Consider the following 27,867-nt stretch of genomic DNA (forward strand, 5'->3'; position numbering starts at 1 on the left):
TTAACAGGCCAAACCATTATTTTAATGTTATTTCAAAAAGATTACAGAAAATTTGATAACAGTATTCTTCTTACCATTCCATTCCTAATTAAAACTGAGGGGGGAAACTTCTTTTTTAAATAATTGTTAATTGAAGGCATGTTAGTCTCTTTTTGGCAGTCATCCCCTTTACTGTAGCTCAGAAAAGATCACCTGGAGATTGTTGGGCATGACCTTATTAGCCGTTCATGCCAAGCTCTTGCTGCAGTGAACTCAGAGTTTGGCACCAAGCCAAATCTCCATTCACTGCAGTGGGATGGGAAAATCCCACCGGTGTGAAGAGTAGTAACACTTCAGACATAGTCTCTGAAGCTCCTCGTAAAGTGGGCGAGGAGAAGTGTGTTAGCAGCAGCGTGCCTTGTTCTCATCCTCTTCAGTCATATCTGTGAGGTTAACATTATCTGGCTCCCTGTTTTCACTCAGATGGATGAAATCACTGGCCAGAATATTCTTCACCAAAAGCTGTGTTGCTTCATCAATGTTTATGTTCTCCTGCAAGGAGAAACAAAGAAGTTCTATTATCATAGAATCGTTACAGTGCAGAAGAACCTTGCCCCTTGCACCTTGGAAAAGATACAGAAAAGATTTATCAGGATGTTGTCTGGTATGGAAATTTCTCCAACATCTCCTTATAGCTAATGCCCACCATATCAGGCAACATCCTGGTAAATCTCTTCTGTACCTTTTCCAAAGCCCCCACATCCTTCTGGTAGTGTGGAAATTAGAATTGAACACTATATTTCAAGTGTGGCCTAATTAAGGTTCTATAAAGCTGCAACATGACTTGCCAATTTTTAAACTCAATGCCCTGGCCGATGAAGGCAAGCATGCCGTCAGCCTTCTTGACTACCTTCTCCGCTTGCATTGCCACTTTCAGTGACCTATGTACACCCAGATCCCTCTGCCTATCAATATTCTTAAGGTTTCTGCCATCTACTATATATTTCCTATCTGTATTGGACCTTCCAAAATGCATTACTTCACATTTCTCCGGATTATCTGCCATCTCTCTGCCCAAGTCTCCAACCGATCTATATCCAGCTGTATTCTCCGACGGTCCTCATCAGTATCTGCAAATCCACCAACCTTTGTGTTGTTCGCAAACTTACTAATCAAACCAGTCATATCTTCCTCCAAATCATTTATCCATATTACAAACAGCAAAGGTCCCAGCACTGATCCTTGAGGAACGCTACTTGTCACAGCTCTCCATTCAGAAATGCATCCTTCTACTGCTACCCTCTGTCTCTATGAAGAAGGTGGCCATTTGGCCCATTGAGTCTGCACCGACAACAATTCCACTGACCCTATCCCCGTAACCCCATGTATTTCCCTACTTATCTCCTTGATACTAAGGGGGGAGTTTTCCCCGTCCTGCTCACCACAGGAATTGTACAGGTTGGGGCAGATGCTGCAAAGGTCCATTGACCTCGGATGGGATTTTCCGGTTTCGGGGCGAGAAAGTCTCACCCTAAGGGGCAATTTAGCATGGCTGCTCAGCTGAACCTGCACATCTTTGGCATGTGGGAGGAAATCGGAGCATCTGGAGGAAACCCACGCAGATTTAGGGAGAACGTGCAAATTCCACATAGACAGACACCCAAAGCCGGAAGTGAACCTAGGTCCCCTGATGCTGTGAGGAAGCAGTGCTAACCACTGTGCCTTCCTTAAACAATTTTTTTAAAATAAGAAAACATTTATGTATTATAATTTGAAAGGCAACATAGAAGAAAGATCAAGGAAATAACTTGTCTTTATGTGGCATCTTGTGTAACCTCAAGAACCAAACCTCTTCACAGTCAATTAACTTCTTGTAGACACTGTTGTAATGTTGCAATAACCAATTTGTACACAGCTAACTCCCACAAAAAACAATGTGATGGTGAGTAGATAAAGCTGCTTTTTTAGTGGTGTTACTTAAGGGATAAATGTTGGCCAGGCCACAGGAGATAACTCACTGTCTGGCTCAGAGACAAGCATGTGGCTCATTGACCATGGCCAACATGGTGGACCAGAAAAATCCTTTATTTCCTACCCCGTCACCGCCTTGAACTTTGTCCTTCCATCCATCATCATAACAGCCCTTACACCATCTCACTTTATACTCTCTACCCCCACCTTAAGCAAGTGCCCGCTCAGATTAATTGGTCTTCATCCACCAACATCAACCAAGCTAGGTCCTCCTTGTATTATTGGCAAAATCTGCAATTTACACAGAAAATATTTCTGTAGCCTCCTTTACCAGGCACACCTTGATGTACGTGGAATGATTTTGGACCCAAGGTGTTAAATTAAAAGGAGACTGTATTAACTTGGCTTCTACTCACCCCAAATTTAGGGGTTTGAGCAGTGATCTAATTGAGGTGCTTAAAATGATGCGACAGGATAGACACAGAGAAATTATTCCCTCTGATAAAAGATAATCCTTTACGGGAGGGAAATCTGCTGTCCCAGTAGGGTCTGGTCTACAGATCCATAGCATGGTATTTGACTCTTAAATGTCCTTTAAATGTTCTAGCAAGCCACTCTGTTCAACAGAAATTCAAGGGCAGCACTGTGGTTAACATTGCTGTCTCATAGCACCAGGGACTCGGATTCGATTCATGGCTTGGGTCACTGACTGTGTGGAGTTTGCATGTTCTCCCTGTGTCTGCATGGGTTTCCTCTGGGTGCTCCGGTTTCCTCCCACACCCCGAAGCTTTGCAGGTTAGGTGGATCGGCCATCCTAAATTGCCTCTTCATGTCAGGGGGATTAGCAGGGTAAATATGTGGGGATAGGGCCTGGTTGGGATTATTGTCAGTGTAGGGTCAATAGGCCGAATTGCCTCCTGCTGCGCTGTAGGGATTCCACGTTTCTCTGAATTAGGGGTGGCCAACAAATGCTGGCCTTGCCAGCCATGTCCACATTCCATGACAGAATATAAAAGAAACAAAGTAGGAGACCTTAAAATTATAGTCAAATTATTTGGGAGGTAGAACAGACCCTTTTCCACATGTAGGATTGCGAGAATCTATAACTCTCCCAAAAGTTATGGATGCAGCAGACCAATTGATTAAGATCACTAGGTCTTTGTTGTGTGAAAGTACTGAGGGATGTGGAGCACTGGTGGGTAAATGGAGATTAGTTGTAATCTGATTGAGGTACAACGGGTAGAATCGTCATTTCCTGCTCTGACAGAAGAGACATGTCTGTCATAGACCAAAATGCCAAGCAGCCTCCCCTAACACCCTCGCTACAAAACCTCAGAACCCAAGTACATGATGGAAATCCGCTGCACGGGTTGAAAAGGGCAGATGCTGTTAATCTCCAGCTCACTTCTGGATAGTTGACACAGTGTGGACGTAATTGTGAAACTCCACTTTAGAAAGATAATTTTCTCTTCCTCTTTTCTCTGGGCCAGGTCTTGATTTAACCTTGTGATTGCCAATCCCACCTCCTCGGCAGCACTCAAATACTCCAGGCACAGCTTCATATAATTGACTTTTGTATTATCCAGAATTTGAGACTTAAAAACATGACCTTTGTGCAGACAGGCACTCTGGAGTGACACTGGCACATACTGCTGACAGTTCCTGTGACCTTTCTGGCCACCCATATGCCCCCCTCTCCTCCATTCCTCCCAACATCTTGAGTAATAGATGCAACCCTCACCTCCTCTCTCACCTTCCAAAACTGCCATAACCCCCATCACTTTGATAACACTCACCACCCACCTGCCCCACAACAGAGCTCAGCACTCAGTCACCCTTCTGTCTCTGCCCTTGCAATAGTTAATTGGCCCTCCAAATCACCCCCGCATCTCAGTGATCTAAGTTTTACATTTATTTATTAGTGTCACAATAAAGCTTATATTAACACTGCAATGAAGTTACTGGGAAATACCCTCCTCACCACACTTGTTCGGATACACTGAGGGAGAATTTAGCATGGCCAATGCATCTAACCAGCACATCTTTTGGACAGTGGGAGGAAACTGGAGGCAGACATGGGGAGAATGTGCAGACTCCGCACAGACAGTGACCCAAGCCAGGAATTGAACCCAGGTCCCTGGTGCTGAGAGGCAGCAGTGCTAACAACAGTGTCACCCATTGGGTACTCCTCTGAATCGCTGCCCACATAACCACAGTTTTGTGACTCTTCTCTTATTTATTCCCAATATGAATAGTTTTGGGGCTTTCTTTGTTACATTGAAGGTGCAGACTAATTGCTGTTGTTTTTTTTGCACATTACGAATAGTTTTGAAACTCTAACAAGATGAAGACGTTGAAGGCTAATTAGTGAAATGACAGGAATGGAAGCAAGCAGGGTGAGGCAACTGTTGAGGAAATGTCAGATTATTTAATTGGAGTTGAAATGCACTTTGCTTTTTAAAAAGTTCATTGTTCTGCTGTTACCTCAACAGTGACAGGGTAACACCAACAGCAAGAAGCAAGACAGATTTGCACTAATGTAGCAGCTTTCACGGCCTTAAGATGTGCTGTTGATGAAGTATAGGAAATGTGCTGTCCAGTTTGAGCACAATAAGGTTCCTTTGTAAGAAAATCGTGAGGTATGGTACGGTAACCATTCTGAAGAGTTGGATGCAAGACTTCCAACTGAATATACCAGGTTAGGAGACCCAAGTGAAACTGTAGAGGGGAAGTAATAGCCTTGGTGGCTATAGAAGACATTACTTCAATTATACACAATGAACGGTAGGGAATACAGAGGACCGGCAGAATCTTGGGGTACCGTCCAAAGGTCTCTGAAGGCAGCAGGACAGCTGCATAAAGTGGTTAAGGCAGCAAATGGGATACTTGCCTTTATTAGCCAAGGCACAGAATATAACAGCAGGGAGATTATGATGGAGCTGGATAAAACTCTTACTAGGCCACAGCTGGACTACTGTGTGCATCTGGGTCATCGCACTACAGGAAGGATGTGACTGCACTAGAGAGGGTGCAGAGGAGATTCACCAGGATGTTGCCTGAGCTGAAGCATTTCAGCTATGATTAGAGGTTGTTTTGTTTTGCAGAGAGGTTGAAAGGCTGGCCTTTAAAATGTTGCAGTCGTTTGCAAACAATTCTTTCTGTTGAACAGTAACTCGCCCAGCTCGGAGTAAATAGGGCATGCAGGCAAGAGAAAGGGGCATGTTTTACCACTTAGAAACATAACTATAAATAACCAATGGCAATAAATGAAATGGCACATCTCAATGATTTTAATTTCTTGCATTTTCTTAAAAGTTGTTAATGAATGGTATTGTTTTCCTTAGAGTGGAGAAGGCCGAGGTGGGACCTGATCAAGGTGTACAAAATAATGAGGAACATAGGGTAGAAAGGAAGAAACTTTCCCCTTAGGGGAAGGGTCAATACCCAAGGGGCATAGATTTAAGGGAAGGGATTTAGAAGGGATTTGAGACAAAACCTTTTCACACAAAGGGTAGTGAGAATCTGGAACTCTGCCTGAAAAAGAGGGGTGGAGCTAGGAACCCTCACCACATTTAAGAAGCATTTGAATGAGTACTTGAAACACCATAGCATACAGGCTACAGACCAAGTGCTGGGAAATGGAATTGAGATAAGTGCTTGATGGCTGGTGCTGACATGATTGGCCGAAGAGCCTCTTTCTGTGCTGCAAAACTCTATGACTCTATGATAAGATGAGAGGTTAACAGGCACTCAAACCTATTGGGTAGAATTATGAAGTTGCAAAGGGTATAGATATATGCTGGAAGTTGTGTACAGGCTCATGGTAGTAGCTGAGAAGCAATAACATGTATAAACGCTAAGATTAGACAAGCATACAGCCTAGGCAAAGGTGGGGAGAGTTTAATGTGAGGTGTTAACTTTCGTATAGATTGGCATAAGCAGACTAGCACATGTCAGGGTATTTGACATTTCAAAAAGACAGGAAGAAAGGAGAAGTTAGGAGAACTCTGAGAATAAGTAAGATCAATGCAGCAGTAAGAAATGATCTTAGTTCAGAAAGTCTTGACTCACTTGAGGCATTCAAAAAGGCATTAGATGATTACTGGAGTGGAATCGTATTTAGGGGTACGGGGAAGGGACAGGAGGATGGCACTAAGTCATGACGCTCATTTGGAGAGAGGTGCTGACACGATGGGTCAAATGGCCTTCTTCTGCCCCTGTAACAATTCTGTGATCCTGTGAAGGTAAGAGCTCATGGTGTTGGCAGATACATTAGAATGAATAGAGGATTGACTAACAAGAAACTAAGTAATTTTCAATGCGACAAACCAGTGGAGCTCCATCGGGATTAGTGCTGAGGCCTCAATTATTTATGATCAACATTAATGACTTGGATGATAGGACTTACTATTTTGCAGCCAGATTTGCTGATGATACAAAGATTGGTAGGAAAGCAAATTGTGAAGAGGATACAAAGAGTCTGCAAAGGGTTCAATGAATGGGGAAATGGGAGTGAGTATCATATGGGAGAATTTGAGATTGTCCACTTTGGCAGAAAGAATAGAAGAGCAGAATATTATTAAAATAGAGAACAACGGCAGAATGCTGAAATACAGCAAGATCTGGGTATCCTCATACACTAATCAAAAACACTACCATGCAGGTATAGTGGGCAAATGGAATGTTACCCTTCTTTACAAGCAGGATGGAATATAAAAATAGTCTGTACTGGACATTGGTGAGATGACACCCAGAGTACCATGAAGATTTCACTTAAGGAGAGACCATAGAAACCTACAGTGCAGAAGGAGGCCATTCGGCCCATCAAGTGTACACCGGCCACAATCCCATGCAGGCCCCATCTCCATAACCCCATGCATTTACCCTAGCTAATCACCCTGACACTGAGGGGCAATTTACCATAGCCAATCCACTTAACCCACACATCTTTGGACTGTGGGAGGGAACTGGAGCACCCAGAGGAAACCCACCCAAGATATTCTTGAACTGGAAGGAGTTCAGAGATGGTTCACCAAGCTGATTCCTGGGATGAAAGGATTGTCTTACAAGGAAAGGCTGAGTAGATTGAGCCAAATTGCTTGGAGTTCAGACGAATGAGAGGTGACCTTATTAAATTAGATTGAGGGGTTTGACAGGGTAGATGCTGACAGCATGTTTTTTCTCATGAAGGAATCTAGAGCAAGGAGGTATAGTTTAAAAATAAGGCGTCTCCCATTTAAGATGGAGATAAGGAGGAATTTCTTCTCTCAGAGGAGTGTTAGTGTTTAGAATGCTCTGCAACCGAGAACGGTGGGTGAAATGGTGGCACACTGTCACCTCACAGCACCGGGGACCGTGGTTTGATTCCTGGCTAGGGTGAATAGTTTTCTGAAACAATGGCCGGAATGCTCCCATGTTGTCCGCGACAGGAGTTGGAGAGGGCTGCAGGCGGACCAAGTAAAGGTCCACTGACCTGAGGCGGGATTCTCCGGTTTTCAGGCAATAGGGCTGGAAAATCCCACCCAATATATCCTAGGGCCATCAAAGAGGCAGCCATTTTAGATTTAGTGATGGGTAATGAGCCAGATTTTGTTAAAAGCCAGCTGTGTATTAACAGTGATCGTAATCTAATCAAATTCCATGTAGAGTTTAAAAGGGAGGAAAATGAAATAGTTACAAAGATTCTAGGTGTAGTTAAGGTCGACTTCAAAGGAAACAGAGACTGCCCACAGTAAACTGGACAAATGGGCAAAATGCGAGATCAGTGGAAGGAAATCAAGCAAAGGATTTGTGACACAGAATCAATTTATATCCCTAAAGTTCAACTTGCCAAAAAAGACAGCCACGGACAACTGGTAAAAGACAACATAAAACTGAGAAAAAAAACCAGACAAAACTGCAAAAAGCACAGATCCATTCACCGGTGAATGGGCAAGTTACAAAGAACGACAAAAAACAGGAAGGATTACAAAATGTGAGTCTGAGAAGAACTTGCAAGTAATATCAAGTTGAACCCTGCAACATTTGCTTGTTCTTGAACCTGATTATAATGTGGGCCCCTGAAAACTAAAAACGGCAATGTTGTTAATGTAAATAAGGAAATGGTTGAAATATTCTTCTGCTTCAACACTTGCAGAAGAGGTCAGCATGCCAGACATCCCAAGGAGATTGTTATTGATTCAAGGACAGGGGATCAAGAAAGTTATTGTAAGCTAGTTAACAGTAACGGAAAAATTATACTTTGACAAAGGCACCCTGCACAGATCCATTTTGGGCCCTCGACGTTTCACTCTATTAACGGTGGGATAGGAATACACATATCCAAATTTGCCAGTGACACAAAGATAGGTTGTCTTGCAATGAGTGTAGGTGGAAGAATTAAATTACAAAAGGATATTGCAAGACTAAGAATGCGCAAAGCTGTGACAATTGAATTTCAATGCAGGCAAATGTGAAGCTATCCATTTGGACCTAAAAAAATGGAACAGGGCATGTTCTAAGTAAACATCTGGGACAAAACCACTCTTCAAATTCTGGACTCTAATACTACCTCAATATTAATTGTTCCACCACTGGTGGCTCTGATTCCATTGCTTATGCACCAAGTTCTGGGATACCCTCCTCACACCTCTCCACCTCTGTATCTCACTTTACTTCTTTAAGACCTTAAAGCCTGCCTCTTTGACCAAGTCTTCTGACCTATTATCTCCTTTTGAGTCAGTGTATTATTTTGTTGTATAATGCTTCTGTGAAATGCCTTGCTATGTTTCATTACGATAAAGGTGTTATATAAATATAGGTTTTATTGCTGTTGTTAAAAACTTGGAAATGTTGGAGGTCCAGGTACACAGATCATTAAAATATTTATGGAAGCACAGAATTGTTACAGTGCAGAAGGCCATTTTGCCCATCGTGTCTGCACTGACTCTCCAAATCAGCATTGTAACTTTGTGCCATTCCCCTGCCTTTTCCCTGTATCCCGCACATTTTTCTATTAAAATAACTGTCCAATGCCCTCTTGAATGCCTCGACTGAACTTGCCTTCACCACATACCCAGGCAGTGCATTCCACACTCGAGCTACTCACTGTGTGAAAAAGATCTTTTCTCACATCACATTTGCTTCTTTTCCTAATCATTTTATATCTGTGCCCTCTTGCTCTTGGTCCTTTTACGAGAGGGAATAGTTTCTCCCTGTCTGTTCTGTCCAGTCCCCTCATCATCTTGAATATCTCTATTAATTCTCCTCTTAGTCTTCTTCTCTCCAAGGAGAACAGTCCCAACCTCTCCATTCTATCTGCCTAACTGAAGTTTCTCATTCCTGGAACCACCCTTGTAAGCCTCTTCTGTACTTTCTCCAGTGCGTACACATCCTGCCTATAGGATGGCGCCCAGAATTGTATACAATACTCCAGCTGAGAGGTACAGAAAATAATCAAATGACTTAAGGAACAATGGCCCTTAAATTGTTGTGACTATCCGGTTTGTGGATTAGGTTAATATCTTAGAAGTAATGCTTAGTTCTGGCAGGATTATTGTTACGAAAGTAAGCTGTGATGACATATAATTATTTTTTTTTAAGTTTCAGGAGAATGTTTGAAGTTTCAGATTTATTCTGCATGCAGTCAGTGTGTCTGGGGAACATTTAGCTCAGGTATTGTGAAAGCATGACAATTACTCAATTTTAGCCTTGCAAGAGTTTACTTTGATAAAGCTAATTGACTTTTGTTTACACAAAAGATCCCCTGGTATTTGTTTTGATTAAGTTGGTTGACAGAATCATGTGGTTACTGTGCAGTGTTGGATATGTAGCAGAGAGAAGCTCACCACCACCTTCTCAAGGGAAATGAGGGATTGGCAATAGATGTTGGCCTCGCTCAGCAATGCCGACATCTTGTAAATGAATTTTTTAAAAAAGGCATGCAAAGAAGTGCAGTCTGGAGAGATATTTGTTTGGGAGTTGGAACTAAACTAGTTAAAAAGAATTCAGTGAACCCTGAAAGGTTACATCATCTTGGGGATTGATGGAGCTTAAGCAGGTTCTCTAATTTCAATGTACCTGAGTGTTCTGCAGCGGGAGCTTGTTGTAAGGAAGCTCCAAGCAATTAGTGCTCAGAGAAGGCCTGAGGGCATTTATTGCTCGGTATGGCTGGGTGACTGGAGTTTGAAGAAATCTAGGAGCAGTATCATCCTGTTGAAATGGTCTGCAAAAGAATTGGAAGTGAGCTCGTAATTAGAGGCAGCTTTGTGAAACCCATGGAATGCAGTCTCAGGAGAGGAGATTGAACCTTTGGGAGATGAGCAGTTGTTGAGGCAGTCCAAGCTGGAGCAGTATTTAAGGGAATCCAGAGGCTAAATTTTGGAAGTGAAGCATTGAATTCCTGTGTGAGGGAGACAGAATTTTGCTCAGTGGTCACTGGCATCGGAGTAGGTTTCCGAAAAATCTATTGGATCGGTCTTGGTCACAAGTGCCAATTAATGTGCATGTGATGTGTTCAACCACAGTTTGCTCGTTAATTTGTACTTACCTCATGTTAGAGCATAAGATAGATATTGTAGATTATTTCACTTTTCTGACTTTGTACCATACAGGGTGGTAAGCATTGCTGCCTCACAGCACCAGGGACCTGAGTTTGATTCCCTGCTTGGGTCACTGTCTCTATTGAGTCTGCGCATTCTCCATGTGTCTCTTCTGGGTGCCCTGATTTCCTCCCACAGTCTGAAAGACATGCTGGTTAGGTGCATTGGCCATGCTAAATTTTCCCTCAGTGTACCCAAACAGGCGCCAGAGTGCGGCGACTCAGGGGTTTTCACATTAACTTCATGTAAGCCTACTTGTGACTAATAAAAAAAACTTTAAAGTTTAATTTGTTGTTTAACACCAAGGCATCCTGTGTCTTTATTCTCCCTGTGGGTTACAAGGTTTTCAAAGTTTTTCTGCATTAAACAAATCTGAACCAGATCATAATGTCTAGAGGACTAGAACACACAGGAGCAGATATCATGTATCAGCTGGCTAGACAATGCCTTGGTTAGACCACACCTGAATATACTATTAATAATTCTGGGCATTAAACCTGAATGAGGATCTATTGGCCTTGGAGGGAACGTAGCATAGATTTACTAGAAGTGTGGCTTAATGATCAGCACAGATTTAACTTTTAATTAATTTGGCAAAAGATCATCAATCAAGCAAACCTGATTTTTGGTGAAAGTTGTTTTTTCACTACACTCGGATTTCTGGTGGTCACGTGGGCCTGGAACTTATCAAAGGACACAAGGCATCAGATATAATAGCTCGCCCTTGGCAGGAGGAGCTTTTCACAGATTTTTGGAGCCAGTATTCCTAATCTGGGCATTGGAATGTAAACAATATGCATTTAAGGGGTCTAGATATGGTGAGGTTTGGAATGACCAATACCACTACCTTGGCTCTATTTGATTGGCCTAATCGAATGATGCAATTGGGTTTCTGATTAATTAATTGGCTGATTGCCAAGGAACTTTTGGAGTTTTAACGATGCTAACACAAAGCGGTTGTTCAGAAGGCAGCGTGAAGAACCCGGCGACCAAGCTCACAAGGAGAGACGTCTGGAATGAGAGGAGAATAAAGGACTGTCCCATGCGACAACAAAATCCTGGCCAGGTTTTAATTGCAAGTGGAAATCAACCTGAAGTTGAGTAAAGTAACAGATGGTGAGTATTTGGTTTATGCATCACAAGTATTTACTGTTGTTGAAGTAGCCACAGAATAAAGGAAATTGTATTTAAGTATTTAAAGTCGACTTTGCATCATTATTCGCTACAGAGGTTAAAACACACAGGTTTGTATAACAAATGAAGTCTGGACTGCAAATGTTAAGTTATGAAGAGAGCTTAAACAAACTGGGATTGCATTCCCTGGAATTTAGACTGTCAAGGAGAGATTTAACTGAAGCTTTCAGGGGAAAACACATGGTGCCATGAATGCTGAATTTTGCAATTATAATTTATATTTTAAAGTAAAGGAGATAGTTTGAAAGGGGAGTGTTGGATTCCTGGCAATCATCTCATTTCTGAGAAGTACCCCTTGTAACCTAGATTGCTATGGAGTTGAACTGGAAGGGAAACGAGACAAATAGAAGCTAATTGGAATGTCAGATTGCTCCTGGTGTTTTGTAACAACTTGGACGAGAACAGAGAACAAGCACATTAGATCTCCCGGGGAAGAAGCAAAGAGAATTCTCATAGAAAAGATTAGTTCAGAGACTGAGAAATGGAGCTGTGAGTAACTGTGGGTTTTCCAACCGAAGGAGTGTGGAACTGAGACTGTGAAATTGTGGGCGTCAGACCGCTGAGGTGGGATGTCATTGGCACAGCTGGTGAAGGAGATCAGAAGAACTGACTACAGCAGCAAGTGTTGTGCAGATTGGGAATTGTGTGCCATTGTACCATGAAACTTCTGTGGTCAGATGGTAAAGTTTATTTATTAGTGTCATATGCAGGCTTGCATTAACACTGCAATGAAGTTCAGGTATACTGAGGGAGAATTTAACATGATCAATGCACCTAAGCAGCACCTCTTTCAGACTGCGGGAGGAAACCAGAGCACCTGGAGGAAACTCACACAGACACAGGGAGAATGTGCAAACTCTACTCAGACAGTGACCCAAGCTGGGAATTGAACTCGGGTGCTATGAGTCAGCAATACTAACCACTGTGCTACTGACAGGAACACCTATCCTAACACTGTGCAAATTGAAAAAAGGGAACTGCTACTTTGAAAATAATGGGGTGATATATAATGGAAACAACATGGATCTTACCAGCTGGACAGCTAACAAATACCCTTACATATTTTCTTTGGGGAAGACCACCCTCTGCCGAGGGTAGGTGCTACACTTAATGGGCTGAGCCTTTGCCAGGAAATCCCAGGCTGAGAGGTGCTAGCTAATTAAAAGGTGGCAGCTCTTCAATGATCAGCAGCGCCACTAGGGAGACAGAGGCTGTTACTTCCTTCACCAGAGACCTAAAATTGCATGGACCCTGGATGGACCTGGGCACAGGGCGGAGAGTGGGGGTGGGGGCAGGGGCAGGGGTTTAGATTATGGGAGGGGATTGTGGGGTGTGTGGGAGGAAGGGAAAGGGATCAGCATGGTCAGAAAGGTGACTCAGTGGGCACCCCTTCCTGATACTGGGTCTCTCGCAGTGAATGCGATCACTGTCACCTAGAGAGGTAGTGTTCGATAGACTAGCAGGACTGATGGTGGACAAGTCCCCAGGACCAGTTGGAATGCATCCCAGGGTTCTGAAGGAAATGGCAGACGTGATAGTGGATGCCTCAGTGATTATTTTGCAAACCTCGCTGGATTCCGGGGAAGTGCCGGAAGATTGGAAAACGGCTAATGTTATGCCACTGTTTAAAAAGGGTAGCAGGCAAAAGGCAGGGAATTATAGGCCAGTTAGTTTAACATCTGTTGTAGGAAAAACGCTTGAATCTGTCATCAAAGAAGAAATAGCGAGGCACCTTGAGAAGAATTGTTTGATAGAGCCGATGCAGCATGGATTTGTTAAGGGGAAGTTGTGTCTGACAAATTTATTGGAATTCTATGAGGATGTGACTAGTGCGGTGGACGGAGGGGAACCGGTGGATGTGGTGTTTCTCGATTTTCAGAAGGCGTTTGATAAGGTGCCGCACAAAAGGTTGTTACAGAAGGTTAGGGGGCATGGAGTTGGGGGTAAGGTGTCAGCATGGATAGAGGATTGGCTGTCTAATAGGAGGCAGAGAGTAGGTGTCAATGGGTGCTATTCGGATTGGCAGTTGGTGACTAGTGGAGTGCCCCAGGGATCGGTGCTGGGGCCTCAGCTATTTACCATTTATATAGATGATCTGGAGGAGGGAGCTGAGTGTAGGGTGTCGAAATTTGCTGATGACACAAAGATAAGTGGAAAAGCAAATTGTGCAGAGGGTGTAGAAAGTCTGCAGAGGGATCTAGATAGGCAAAGCGAGTGGGCGAGGACCTGGCAGATGGAATACAATGTTGGCAAGTGTGAGGTTATCCACTTTGGCAGGAATAATAGTAGGAGGGACTTCTATTTAAAGGGCGAAAAGCTGCAGCATGCTACAGTGCAGAGGGACCTGGGGGTTCTTGTGCATGAGTCGCAAAAACCCAGCCTGCAGGTGCAGCAGGTGGTCAGGAAGGCTAATGGGATGCTGGCCTTCATAGCGAGGGGGATTGAATATAAAAGTAGGGAGGTCTTGCTGCGGCTGTACAGAGCACTGGTGAGGCTGCAGCTGGAGTACTGTGTGCAGTTTTGGTTGCCGCACTTGCGCAAGGATATTTTGGCCTTGGAGGGAGTTCAGAGGAGGCTCACTAGGCTGATACCGGAGTTGAGGGGGTTGAACTATGAAGAGAGGCTGAATAAACTGGGCTTGTACTCATTGGAGTTTAGAAGGATGAGGGGGGGATCTTATAGAGACGTATAAGATGATGAAGGGGATGGATAGGATAAAGGTTGAAAGGTTCTTCCCGCTCAGAAAGGACAGCAGGACTAGAGGGCACGGCCTCAAGATAAGGGGGAGACAGTTTAGAACGGAGTTGAGGAGGAACTTCTTCACTCAAAGGAGTGAGAATCTCTGGAATTCTCTGCCTGTTGAAGTGATGGAGGCTACCTCGCTAAATATATTTAAGACGTGGGTAGATAGGTTTTTGGTAGGCAAGGGGATTAAGGGTTATGGGGAGAAAGCGGGAAAGTGGAACTGAGCCACTTCAGATCAGCCATGATCTTATGGAATGGCGGGGCAGGCTCGAGGGGCTAGATGGCCTACTCCTGCTCCTATTCTTATGCTCTCTCAATCAGGCACTGAGTGCTTTTGAGTGAGTGACCCTTCCCAGGAAGCCCCCTCCCAAGGAAACACGCCAGGGCGTGCTTCCAAGCTTCCCTCATGGAATATCCTCCACTGGGTGAATACCATGCGGATTGGATGAGGCTCTTCAGTCGAGTATTAACGGCCAATTAAAGGCCTTCATTGGCAGTGGGACAGGAAAGCCCACGGATCCATGGATCTTCTTTAATCAGGGCAGTGACGGGAAGGTGGAGGAGCCCCCTCACCTGCCCAACTAAATAGCCACCGAACTCACCATGCAGTGGGCTTCAAATTTCAAGCTTAGCATGGTAAATGGCCCCTTTAAGGGGCAAGTGGAGCAAACATGGGCTTTTTGCCTCAGATCGATTACTGACTGGCAGCCACAAAGCTGCGAGACTGTAAGAGAGTATGTTGTGATTAAACATTAGTTGTTTCGTAGCTGACCTGAGAGCCAAAATTATTACTCTCAGCATGGCACGGGCCTTTCCAGCTGCTTTATGCCATATACGGTAGAGGAATGTGTGAGGCGTATCCTTGTTGTAGCAGCCAGTGTACATTATAGTTTCTATGAATGTTAGTTGCCTGTGAATGCATTTGTTCATTTTGGCTTTAATTACTGCAGTAAAAATTTGAAAATGTAAAACCTTGCCCGTGGGTTTCTTTCTATTGATGGTGTTTGGGAATTAATTTCATTCGCGTTATTGATCTCCATGGGGATTATCAGAATATAAAAAGAGTTCATGTAAAGAGAGATCATTTTGCCCTGTGGGAATATTGTAAAAAGTAGATCCAAACCTTTCATAAGTTAGTAAATACTTGTATGTGAAAAGGGTGATAGAAATTCGGCAATTGCTGTTGGATCCACTGTTAATTTTAAAATTTAAATTGATACTTTTTTTTAGCAAAGATATTAAGGCATGTGAAGTAAAGGAGGATTCATGGAGCTGGATCAGAGAAACCATGGTCCCCTTAAATGACGAAAAGCCTTGAGGAAGTCTGAATCCCTACAATGCAAAAGGAGGCCATTCGACCCATCAAGCCTGCACTGACAACAATCCCATCCAGGTCCTGTCCCCATAACCCCGCGTATTTACCCTGCTAACCCCTCTGACACTAACGGGCAATTTAGCATGGCCAATCAACTTAACCTGCACATCTTTGGACTGCGGGAGGAAACTGGAGCACTCGGAGGAAACCTACGCAGGCACAGGGAGAACCTGTAATCTCCACACAGACAGTGACCTGAGGCTGGAATTGAATCTGCATCCCTGGTGCTATGAGGCAGCAGTGCTAACCACTGTGCTGCTCCACTTCTAACAGGAGAAAAATTGCAAGAAACTAACAGCTGTTGCCAAATGAGCTGATCATCTGTATTTGATGCAGGTTGACCTTAAGACATTGGAATAGATTTAGGCCACTCAGCCTGTTGAATATGCTCTGCCATTCAATCATGGCTGATATTTTTCTCATCCTCATATTCCCTGATCCCCTTATCAAGAACCTATCTTTTCTCTGTCTTAAAGTCACTCAATAACCTGGCCTCCGCAGCCTTCTGTGGCAAAGAGTTCCACAGATTCACCACTCTCTGGCTGAAGAAATTCCTCCTCGTTTGTTTTAAAGGATCATCCCTTTAGCCTGAGGTTGTGCCCTCTGGTTCTAGTTTTTCCTACTAGTGGAAACATCCTCTTCACGTCCACTCTTTTCAGGCCTCACCGTACCCTGTAAGCTTCAATAAGATTCCCTTTCATCCTTCTAAACTCCAATGAGTACAGACCCAAAGTCCTCAACCATTCCTCATACGACAAGCTCTTCATTCCAGGGATCATTCTCGTCAACCTCCTCTGGACCCTTTCCAAGGCCAGCACATCCTTCCTTAGATACAGGGCCCAAAACTGCTCACAATACTCCAAATGGGGTCTGATCAGAGCCTTATACAGCCTGAGAAGTATATCCCTGCTCTTGTATTCTAGCCCTCTCGCCATGAATGCTAACATTGCAGTTGTCTTCCTAACTGCTGACTGAACCTGCACGTTAACCTTAAGAGAATCTTGAACAAAGACTCCCAAGTCCCTTTATGCTTCTAATTTCCTAAGCAATTCCCCATTTAGTAGTCTGTGCCTCCAATCCTCCTTCCAAAGTGCAGAAACTCACACATTTCCTCATTGTTTTCCATCTGCCACTTCTTTGTCCACTCTCCTAACCTGTCCAAGTCCTTCTGCAGCCCCCATGCTTCCTCAATACTACCTGTCCCTCGACATATCTTTGTATCATCCGCAAACTTAGCAACAGTGCCTTCGGTTCCTTCTTCCAAATCGTTAATGTATATTGTGAAAAGTTGTGGTCCCAGCACTGACCCCTGAGGCACACCACTAGTCACTGGCTGCCATCCTGAAAAATAAAGACCCCTTTATCCCCACTCTCTGCCTTCTGCCAGTCAGCCATTCCTCTATCCATGCCAGAATCTTACATTAACACCATGGGCTCTTAACGTATTTAACAGTCTCCTATGTGGTACCTTGTCAAAGGCCTTCTGGAAATCTAAATAAATTTTGATTTATCAGACACGATTTCCCCTTGAAGAAGCTGTCTGACTCAGTCCTATTTTATCATGCATTTCCAAATACTCTTTAATAATGGACTCTAAAATCTTGCCAATGACCGAAGGCAGGCTAACCAGCCTATAATTTCCTGTCTGCTACCTCCGTCCCTTCTTAAACTGCGGGGTTACATTAGCTACATTCCAGTCGTCTGGGACCCTCCCTGCCGCCAGTCATTCCTGAAGGATCACCACCAATGCCTCCAAAATTTCCTGGCTGTCTCTTTTAGAGCCCTGGGGTGTAGTCCATCTGGTCCACCTTCAGGCCTGTCAGTTTCCCCAGAACCTTCTCCTTAGTGAAAGTTCATCTCTGCCCCCAATTCTCCTGGAGCTCTGGCATCCTGCTGGTATCTTCCATCGTGAAGACTGTTGCAAAGTAACTATTCAGTTCCTCTGCCACTTCTTTGTTCCCTATTGTTACTTCTCCAGCCTCATTTTCCAGTGGTCCAATGTCTATTTTTGCCTCTCTTCTACATGATTGAAAAAACTCTACCTTCTTTTAGCTAGCTTACACTCATACATCATCCTCTCCCCCCTTATTACTTTTTCAGTTGTCCTCTGCTCGTTTTGAAAGGCTTCCCAATCCTTGCCACTTTGTATGCTTTTTCTTTTGCTTTAATGCTGTTCTTGACTTCCCTCATCAGCCACGGATGCCTCATTCCCCCCCTTAGGATAAATTTCTGTTGTGCCTCCCAAATAATCCCCAAACTTTTAGCCAAAACACCATGATAATCCTCTGTTATTCTCCAGAATGTTGCCCTGTGGTCATTCACATCCACCTTAGACAGGACAGACTCAGCTTATCTGAAAAACACCACCTTCGATAGTGCAGCACTCAGCCAGTACTTCACTTGCAGTGTGAGCCGCAGCCTCCTATTTCAGAGGGAAGAGTGCTACAACTGAGCTTTGGCTGACACTTGGGCAGCAAGCAACCATTGTGTTGTCATGTTGGGTTGGGGCTACCTTGCTGCAGCGTCCCAGGCAAGTTGTCACTCACCTTCGCTGAGGTTTCAAACCACGCTATGAAGCCATTGTCCTTGCAGTAGCGATCCAGCGTCGAGGGACTGTTCTCCAAACCATCCCATTGCTGATCACATTTGTTTGCCAAAAGCACCGCGGGGATTGGCTCCCCGTTGGGCAGCTTCACTTTACTGTCCAAGTCGCTCTTCCATTTCAGAACTGCGTCAAACGTTGAGTGTCTGGAGACGTCAAAGACTACAAATGCTCCAACAGCTTCTTTATAATACACCCTCGTCATGTTGCCGAATCGTTCTTGACCTGTGGCAGCCAAAGATTTGCCAAAAACGGAATGTAAATAAATTCCATAAATAAGGACAATTTTGCTTCCCCCCAACCCCGCCCCCCCCAACTCCTTTAACGTAGACAGGCCTTCAGCCCAATTGGTCAATGTCAGCCTTTTATGCTTCACATGATTCCTGGGATGGCAAGTCCATCATACGAGGAGAGACGACATCAGTTAAGATTATATTCCCCGGGGTTTAGAAGAGTGAGAAGGGATCTTATAAAAATTTATCAAATTCTAACAGGGTTAGGCAGGGTTGAATCAGAAAGAATGTTCGCAGTGGTGGGGGAGTCCAGAACTAGTGGGTCATGGTTTGAGGAGAACGAGTAAACCTTTTAGAACTGAGCTGAGAAGAAATTTCTTCACCCAGAGGGTGGTGAATGTGTGGAATTCACTACCACAGAGAAAATGGTTGAGGCCACAATGCTGTCTGATTTCAAGAAGAAATTAAATATAGCTTTTGGGGCTGAAGGGATCAAGGGATACTGGAGGGCATTAGCTATGAGGAGAGGTTGGAGAAACTTGGTTTGTTCTCACTAGAATGACAGAGGTTGAGGGGCAGCCTGATAAAAGTCCACAAGATTATGAGACGTGTGGACAGAATGGATAGTCAGAATCTTTTTCCTAGGGTGGAAGGATCAATTACTAGGGGGGTACAGGTTTAAGGTGCGTCTGCACGGGTTTCTTCCGGGTGCTCCTGTTCTTCCCACAGTCTAAAGGTGTGCGGGTTAGGTAGATTGGCTATGCTAAATTGCCCCTTATTGTCAGGGGGACTAACTATGGTAAATGCATGGTGTTACGGAAACAGGGCTTGCGTGGGATTGTGGTGGTGGGTACAGGCTCAATGGGCTGAAGGTTTAAAGGCTTTTTGTTTTTTACACAGAGGGTGGTGGGTGCCGGGTGCCTGGAACTCACCACCGGGGGAGGCACTGGAGGCATATATGGTAGTAGCTTTAAAGGGGCGTTTTGCCAAATACATGAAAAGGATGGGAATAAAAGGAAATGGTCCCTGGAAAGGTAGGGGGTTTTAGTTAAATCGAGCAGCATGTTCGGTGCAGGCTTAGAGGGCCGAAGGGCCTGTTCCTGTGCTGTAATTTTCTTTGTTCTTTGAAGGGGAAATCAGGATATTGAATTGTTGATCAAAATGAATGGCAGAGCAGACCTGAAGGGCCAAACAGCCTACTCCTGCTTCTAGTTCCAATGTTTCTATAAACCCTTGAACTTGCAATTGCAAAACCAGTTTGATAATTAGAATACAAAATAAATGTGTAAGTTAAGAATTAGTTAGGAGTGGAGCAATACATTTAAGATCCTTCTCCTACCTTACTTTATATTACACTAAAAATATATTCTCCTGTTAATTTCTCCTTCATGTACTTATTTAGCTTTATTTTCCAAGTATCTATCTTATTGTTCCTGGGATGCGGGCAGGACTGACCATGTGCCATATGCTGCTCCAATCGTGCAGAGGGCATGGTGGCACAGTGGTTAGCACTGCTGTCTCAGTGTCAGGGACACGGGTTCGATTCCTGGCTTAGGTCACTATTTGTGTGGAGTTTGCACATTCTCCCCGTCTGCATGGGTTTCTTCCGGGTGCTCCTGTTTCTTCCCACAGTCTAAAGGTGTGCGGGTTAGGTAGATTGGCTATGCTAAATTGCCCCTTATTGTCAGGGGGACTAGCTATGGTAAATGCATGGTGTTACGTAAACAGGGCTTGGGTAGGATTGTGGTAGGTGCAGGCTCAATGGGCCGAATGGCCTCCTTTTGCATTGTAGGATTCTATGATTCTACCTTAGCTGTCCTGAGACGATGATGATAACCCTTGAACTGTTAAAGCCAATTGGAAAAGCATTGGAAATTCTGGGGAGTTGTACGTTGAAATCATGACAGCTAACGGTTAATAATTAAATTTCCTAGAATCCTGGGATAATAAGCTTTCCAACATTAGCAGGTAGCTTTGAATTGCCTTGTTAAAAAAATCATGGTTTAATTACTACTCCCAATGTCAGAGTGTTGTCCACAAGAAATGCTTGTGCAAGGAAATAAATGAATCAAACAGCATCTAGTCTAACAAAGCTTGAGAGATCCATGAAGTAGATTGCAGTACTACTAATCATAACTTCCTGTGACTCAAAGGGATTGAATGCAGTCAAATTTTGTTTGAGAGAATTGGTTTGAAGTAAACAGCTACTATTATTTACATAATAGTCTTACTAAATGGATCAGAATTGGATATAATGTGAGGTCTGAACTGTGACAAATAGCTTTGAGACAGGCAAAATATACTGTATAAAAGGAGCTTAGTTTCAACAAAGGGCACAAAACTATAGAATCCCTACAGTGCAGATGGAGGCCACTCGGCCCATTGAGTTTGCACTGACTCTCTGACAGAGCATCTTACCCACACCTCATCCCTGTAACTCCACATATTTACCCCACTAATTCCTCTCACCTACACAGCTTGGGATACAAAGGGATAATTTAGCACGGCCAATCTATCTAACCTGAACATCTTTGGAGTGTGGGAGGAAACTGGAAAACCCGGAGGAAACCCACGCAGAGAAGGGGAGAACATGCAAACTCCACAAGTCAGTCACCCAAGATTGGAATTGAACTTGGGTCCCTGGCGCTGTGTAGCTAGTGTAGGTGGTTGGGCCTATCACCTCTACTAATTATCTATAAAATCTATTTCATTTTCTCCAGCATTAAGCATTTTGTGCCTATTGGAAATGTCAGTTATCTTCCCTTCAAGTTTTTATCGAGTTTCTCGAGGCTGCTTTTGCATCCTTTCAGGCAGTACACTCCAGATCACAACAGCTTGCTGCACAAAAAAGATTTTCCCTCACATTGCCTTTGGTTCTTTTGTCAATAATGTTCAATCTGTATCCTTCTGTTTACCAATCCTACTGTCATTGGAAAAGTTTCTCCTTATTTACTCAAAGATTGCGAGGAATAGAAGCAGGAGTAGACAATATGGTCCAAGTCAACGCCGCCATTCAGTATCACGGCAGGTCTCAGGCTTCAACTCCATTTTCCCACCTGCTTCTCATATCCCCACAAATCCCTGAGAGACCAAGGCTGCAATTCTCCCTCCGTTCACACCAGCGGGATTCTCCAGTCCCACCCACAGGTTTCCCATCCGCATGGGGTGACATAAATGGGAATTTCCATTGACCGCGGTGGGACCAGAGAATCTCACCGCCTGCAAACAATGCATCACCTCCTGCCAGCGGGTAACACACGGCTGGGAGGCCAGAGAATCTCGCCCCAAATAAAGATGCATTGGCCATGCTAAATTGCCCCTTAGTGTCCCAGGATGTGTAGGTTAGAGGGATTAGTGGTTTTGAATCTTGCTATTAAATCTCCCCTTACTCTTCTCTGTGCCAGGAACAAACCCAGCTTCTCCAGCTGTCTGTAAAACGGCTGGAATTATAACAATTTGCCAGTCTCCCTCCAACAACACCCCTGCAACTCAGGGGAGATAGAGTGTCAGTTTTGGATTTGATTTCACTCCTGCAAAGCCATGGAATGTATTAAAGACACAATATAAATGCAATTCCTTGTTGAATAAAAGTGGAATACAGTACTGCTGGGTTCAGGTCTATCACGGTATAATACTTGAGGTACAGGGCTATGAGAATATAACACTGGGTCATTGTACTGGTGGCCACAGGTCTATCACTACAACAGTGGGGTACTGTACTGATGGATACAGCTGACATTAAGTCCAATTCCTAGCCCTATGTATACATCAAAACACAAATAGGGTATTTTGCAGCCCTATCTTTGAGTGTAAAGAAATCAAATTCTGATCTATTTGTAATGAATTAGTAAATTCTAAATAAACTGCTTTATTTTCACTTCCTGAGTGAACTGTTATGTACACAATTCTCTAACTGTCTAGGTTTACAACTATCTGGAAGGCTTCTATCCACAGGGTAACATCTGTTTTTGAGTCCAAATCAACATCAATATCTAACTCTCAATTTAATCATTCTTGTTTAACAGTGCGCAAGGCAATATTTTCCCTTGTCCCAAGCATTAATTCTATTTTACTTTGTTGAATAGTATAGTGCAGTTAGGGAATTCTTCATTCAGACTGAAGCCACGTACTGGTAACAATGATTAGCACAGTCATTAACACTGCTGCCTCATAACACTAGAGACCCATATTCAATTCTGGCCTCAGGTGACTGTCTGTGTGGAGTTTGCACATTCTCCCTGTGTCTGCGTGGGTTTCCTCCTGCTTCCTCCTATGGTCCAAAGACGTGTGGGTTAGGTGGATGCACCATGCCAAATTGTCCTTTAGTTTTAGGGGGATTGGCAGGATAAACGTGTGGGGTTACGGGATAGGGCCTGGGTGGGATTGTTGTTGGTGCAAGCGTGATGGGCCGAATGGCCTCCTTCTGCATTATAGGGATTCTATTCTATTCTAACAAACTCTACTACCACACAATCCAACCTCGGGTGGGCACAATGTATTTTGGAACAGCAAGAGGATTCTGTGCTTTACAAACTCTCCTATTTCCTTTACCTATTGTCTTCAGGTAGAACACAATTTCCTTGCAGATATCACCATTAGGCACACATTCATTCTTTCCAAATACTCCTTCAGTTATCATCAAGTAGCAATAGTCTTGCCAGTATCACAGCAGCAGTTGAAAAACAACATCACATTGTTTGCAAAACTTCTTGGCATAACATGCCAACCCAAAATCGTCTCATCTTACACCAAACCGTATTCCCAGAATCTCATTACTTAATCTAATACATCGTAAAAGGGGCTTATTTAGAATTTACTAATTAATTACAAATAGATTGGAATTTGATTTCTTTACGCTCAAAGATAGGGCTGCAAAATACCCTATTTGTGTTTATACATAGGGCTAGGGATTGGATTTAAATGTGAGCTGTATTCACTAGTGCAGTACCCCACTGTTAGTGGTCGAGCTGTGGCCACCAATACAATGCCTGCACTCTCCATTTGTGGGATCAGTGGTGGGAGCTCAACATCCGACAAATCCCAAATCTCACTGGGAGATTGCAATTTCTGATTTTCGTCATCTCTCGTCATCAGCGTAACCAGGTTCACACCATAACGGATGAGAACCTGTTTTATGTTCATTTTAATTACGCTGGCACAGTGGTTAGCACTGCTGCCTCATTGTGTCGGGGACCCAGGTTCAATTCCGGCCTCGAGTGGCAGCCTGTGCAGTCATGGAATCGGGATGTTCTCCCCATGTTTGCGTGGGTTTCCTCCCACAATCTAAAGATGCGCAGGGTAGATGGATTAGCCATGGTAAATGTGCAGGTTATGGGGACAAGGTGGTGGGGTGGGGTGGGTAGGGTAAGATGCTCTTTCAGAGAGTCCGTGCTGAGGCCATGAGCAAAATGGCTTCCTTTTGCATTGTAGGAATTCTAATTAATTACAATTAACCACCCTCTTCATCAAATCTTCACTAAATTTTTCTACCTCGCTGACGAGATGCCATGTGGTTTACAACAGGTTCACCCAGATGTGGTTCTGTCACTAGAATCTAGGGACATAAAGGTGAGGAGTCCCCAGGAGAGAGGGAAACAGTCAGGCAGCATCCTAGCCATGTCCCCTGGCACAGGTTGGCACTGCCAGGAACCTGTGATCCAGTGCCTTCAGCCATCTCCTGTAATCACGTGGAGTGAATCGAACTGGCTCAACACTGACATCTATGATGCAGGGGACCTGAGAATGAAGACATGGGGAATGGTCCACTTGGCACTTCTGCTTGATGATGGTTGCAAACTGCCTTTTGTACCCCCTTTTCCTCCCTTGGTTAATTGTTCACCACCATTCGCGACTGGATGTGGCAGGACTGCAGAGTTTTGATTTGATTTTTATTATCCATTCATGGGATGTGGACATCGCTGGCTGGACAGCATTTATTGTCTATCCCTAAATGCCCTGACGGGCTTGCAAGGCCCACTTCAAAGGATATTGCCATGGACTTGGAGTCACGTGTTTATTTGTTTGTTATAGCATTCGTTTATTTCTTAGTATCATAAATAGACTTAGCTTAACACTGCAATGAAGTTACTGTGAAAATCTCCTTGTCGCCACACTCTGGCGCCTGTTTGGGTACACTGAGGGAGAAGTTAGCATAGCCAATGCACCTAACCAGCACATCTTTCAGACTGTGGGAGGGAACCAGAGCACCCAGAGGAAACCCATGCAAATACAGGGAGTATGTGCAGATTCCACACAGACAGTGACTCAAGCCAGGAATCAAACCCGGATCCCTGGCGCTGTGAGACAGCAGCGATAACCACCGTACCCACTGTAGCCTGAGCAGGTACGGATGTCAAATTTCTTTCCCTAAAGTGCAGCAGGAGAAATTGGTTTCACAGTCATCATTGGACTTTTAATTCCAAATATTCACTGAATTCAAATTTTAACATCTGTTGTGGCGGGATTTGGATCCATGTCCCCTGACCATTACCCTCAGTCTCTGGATTGGTAGTGCAGCCACAACACCGCTACACCAATGCCTCCCTTTACATTACCACTACACCACCATCCTCTTGCTGCATCTGTGACATACCAGTGTTATTTAATGACAGCCCTGTGCCCACCAGTCCTGTACTTGTCTTATGCACTGACAAATCTACAATGACAGATTTGCACTCTCTAGTACCACACCTCGGTGCTACGTGGTGACTGACATCTGAATGACTTTAGGGTGCTACAGCATGTTGTTACAAGTTATCCAAAGGGGAGGTTTAAAAAAAATCTGGAAATAAAAATCTGGCATCAGTAAAAGTGGACAGGAAACTGCTGGATGATCATAAAAACCTAACTGTCTCACTAATACTCTATCAGGGAGAAAGCCTACTTTGTCCTGTAGACTGGCTATTACTAACTTCAATCCTGCATCAAGATTGTTGACTTTTCAACACACTTCAAAGCAGTCTAGTAAGTCACTCCCTTGTGTAAGTGGCAGTCAGGAATGGACTGTACTTGTTTCTGAGTCACCTCACTAAATCAAATCGGCAGAGGAACTGATTTTCTCCACATGCTTACAGACGGAATTTTGCTTTGCCCATATCCTCTCCCATGCTCCACCCACACAACATGTGTGACTAACTCTTTACTAAGTGGTTATTGGCTAACTGCAGCACTTTGGGATGAGTTGCTGATGCTCCAAAAAGCAATCAAGTGCTTTACACAGATTAATGCCAGGACATGAAAAAGTTGCTAAAAGTGGTGAGGGAATTCCCGAGGGGGCAGATAGTTTGGGCGGGGGTGAAGAGGTTTACAGCAGGGTGATATGCAAGTGGGGGAACTCAACCACTTGTCCCACAATCGAGTGCAATGAATTAAATGGAAGTGAATTAGCAGTGACATGCCATCCTTTGCGTGTGTCTATATATCAGGCTCAGTGTGTGTCTCTCACTCTGTGTCTGTCTGTATCAGACTCACCGTGTGTGCGTGTCTCTGTGTACCTGTCTCTCTTCCTGCATCAGTGTGCCTGTGTCTCTCTGTATCAGTGTGTGTGTCTGTCTCTCTGTATCATTCTGTGTGTATCTATCTCTCTCTCCCTATCTGTGTGTGTGTGTATTGAGCATCAGGCTCTCAATGTGCGTATGCATATGTTCCTCTACATCTGTGTGTGTGTGTGTGTGTGTATTGTGCATTAGGCTCACAATGTATGCCTCTTTCTCTGTATCAGTGTGCAAGTTGCATATCGGGCTGGCACTTTGTGTATCTCTCTCTATGTCTCTGTGTAATTTGTATTAGTATGTGTCTCTGCAGGTGTATTGTGTATCAGGCTCTCAGATTGTGTATATGTCAGTGTAATTTGTATCTGTGTAATTTGTATCTCTGTATCAGGCTCACACTGTATCAATCTGTGTCTCTCTCTGTATAATTTGTATCTGTGTGTGTGAATGTGTGTTGCGTCTCAGGCTCATACTGTGTATGTCTCTTTCTTTCAGTGTGTGTGTTGTGTAATATCAAGTCACACTGTGTGTTTCTGTGTTGTGCATCAGAGTCACACTGTGTCTGTGTGTATTGTATATCAAGCTCACAGTGTGTACGTGTCTCTCTGTTGTGTATCAGGCTCACACTGAGTGTGTGTGTGTCTCTCTCTATCAGGCTCACACTATGTGTCAAGCTGTTCCAGTCTCGGTGGGTATGGGGAGGGCAGTAATCTCACTCATTCCTCCAGTGGCTCTTTACAAAGCCCGGACTCCAGTTAACCATTTCACTGCTGCTTTCAGGGGAACTTTCTATTTAAACTCCGGCATTGCTGAGTAATCACAGCGGCTCACTGCTCGCCCCACCCCTGACCGGCCGCTCGGCCCCTTTACCTGCGATGTCCCACAGTTGAAGGCGGATCAGGGTGTTGGGATCCCAGGGCAGCACCTTCAGGGCGAAATCCACGCCGATGGTGGCGCGGTAATTGTGGGAGAAGAGGCGGTGGACATAGCGCTTGATGATGCTGGTCTTCCCCACGCCCAGCTCCCCGATCACCAGCACCTTAAACAGATGCTCAGTCCCGCTCCGCAGCGCCTCCGCCATCCTGCCGGCAACCGAGCGCCCCGTCCCGGACTCTCAGCACTTCCGCATTCCCGCACAGCGAGCCCTCCCCGGGGCCCGCCCGCCCCCGCCAGACCCGCCCCCGCCAGACCCGCCCCCACTCCAGGACCCACCCGCAATCTCCCGCCCCCGCCCCGTCAGACCCGCCCGCGATCCCCCCGCCCCGCCGTACCCGCCCCCACTCCAGGACCCACCCGCAATCTCCCTCCCCCGCCCTGTCAGACACGCCCGCGATCCCCCCGCCCCGCCCGACTCGCCCCCACTCCAGGACCCACCCGCAATCTCCCGCCCCGTCAGACCCGCCCGCCAGACCCGCCCCGACTCCGGGACCCACCCGCAATCTCCCGCCCCGTCAGACCCGCCCGCCAGACCCGCCCCCACTCCAGGACCCACCCGCAATCTCCCTCCCCCGCCCCGCCCGACCCGCCCCCACTCCAGGACCCACCCGCAATCTCCCGCCCCCGCCCCGTCAGACCCGCCCGCGATCCCCCCGCCCCGCCATACCCGCCCCCGCTCCAGGACCCACCCGCAATCTCCCGCCCCCGCCCCGTCAGACCCGCCCGCGATCCCCCCGCCCCGCCGGACCCGCCCCCACTCCAG

General features: G+C 45.0%; 1 protein-coding gene across 1 annotated transcript; it reads right to left on the reverse strand.

Moving 5' to 3' along the window:
- On the reverse strand, window positions 1-27,314 carry rab32a (RAB32a, member RAS oncogene family). Its single transcript, XM_080199743.1, has 3 exons — window positions 27,039-27,314; window positions 18,390-18,670; window positions 1-531 (listed from the first exon to the last, which is right to left on the reverse strand). The coding sequence occupies exons 1-3, from the start codon at window positions 27,247-27,249 to the stop codon at window positions 382-384; spliced, it is 642 nt and encodes a 213-aa protein (XP_080055869.1). The 5' UTR covers window positions 27,250-27,314; the 3' UTR covers window positions 1-381.
- Window positions 27,315-27,867: the final 553 nt, after the last annotated feature.

Source organism: Carcharhinus amblyrhynchos, chromosome 12 (genome assembly GCF_965287045.1).
Source record: "Carcharhinus amblyrhynchos chromosome 12, sCarAmb.v2.hapA, whole genome shotgun sequence".
NCBI classification, from domain to species: domain Eukaryota; kingdom Metazoa; phylum Chordata; class Chondrichthyes; order Carcharhiniformes; family Carcharhinidae; genus Carcharhinus; species Carcharhinus amblyrhynchos.

Excerpts from the sequence above, each read along its gene's own strand:
- rab32a (XM_080199743.1), bottom strand. The coding sequence starts at position 27,249 with ATGGCGGAGGCGCTGCGGAGCGGGACTGAGCATCTGTTTAAGGTGCTG. Across the intron at positions 18,671-27,038 it reads TCAACTGTGGGACATCGCAG|GTCAAGAACGATTCGGCAAC; the intron begins GTAAAGGGGCCG and ends TGGCTGCCACAG. Across the intron at positions 532-18,389 it reads GGTTTGAAACCTCAGCGAAG|GAGAACATAAACATTGATGA; the intron begins GTGAGTGACAAC and ends TTCTCCTTGCAG.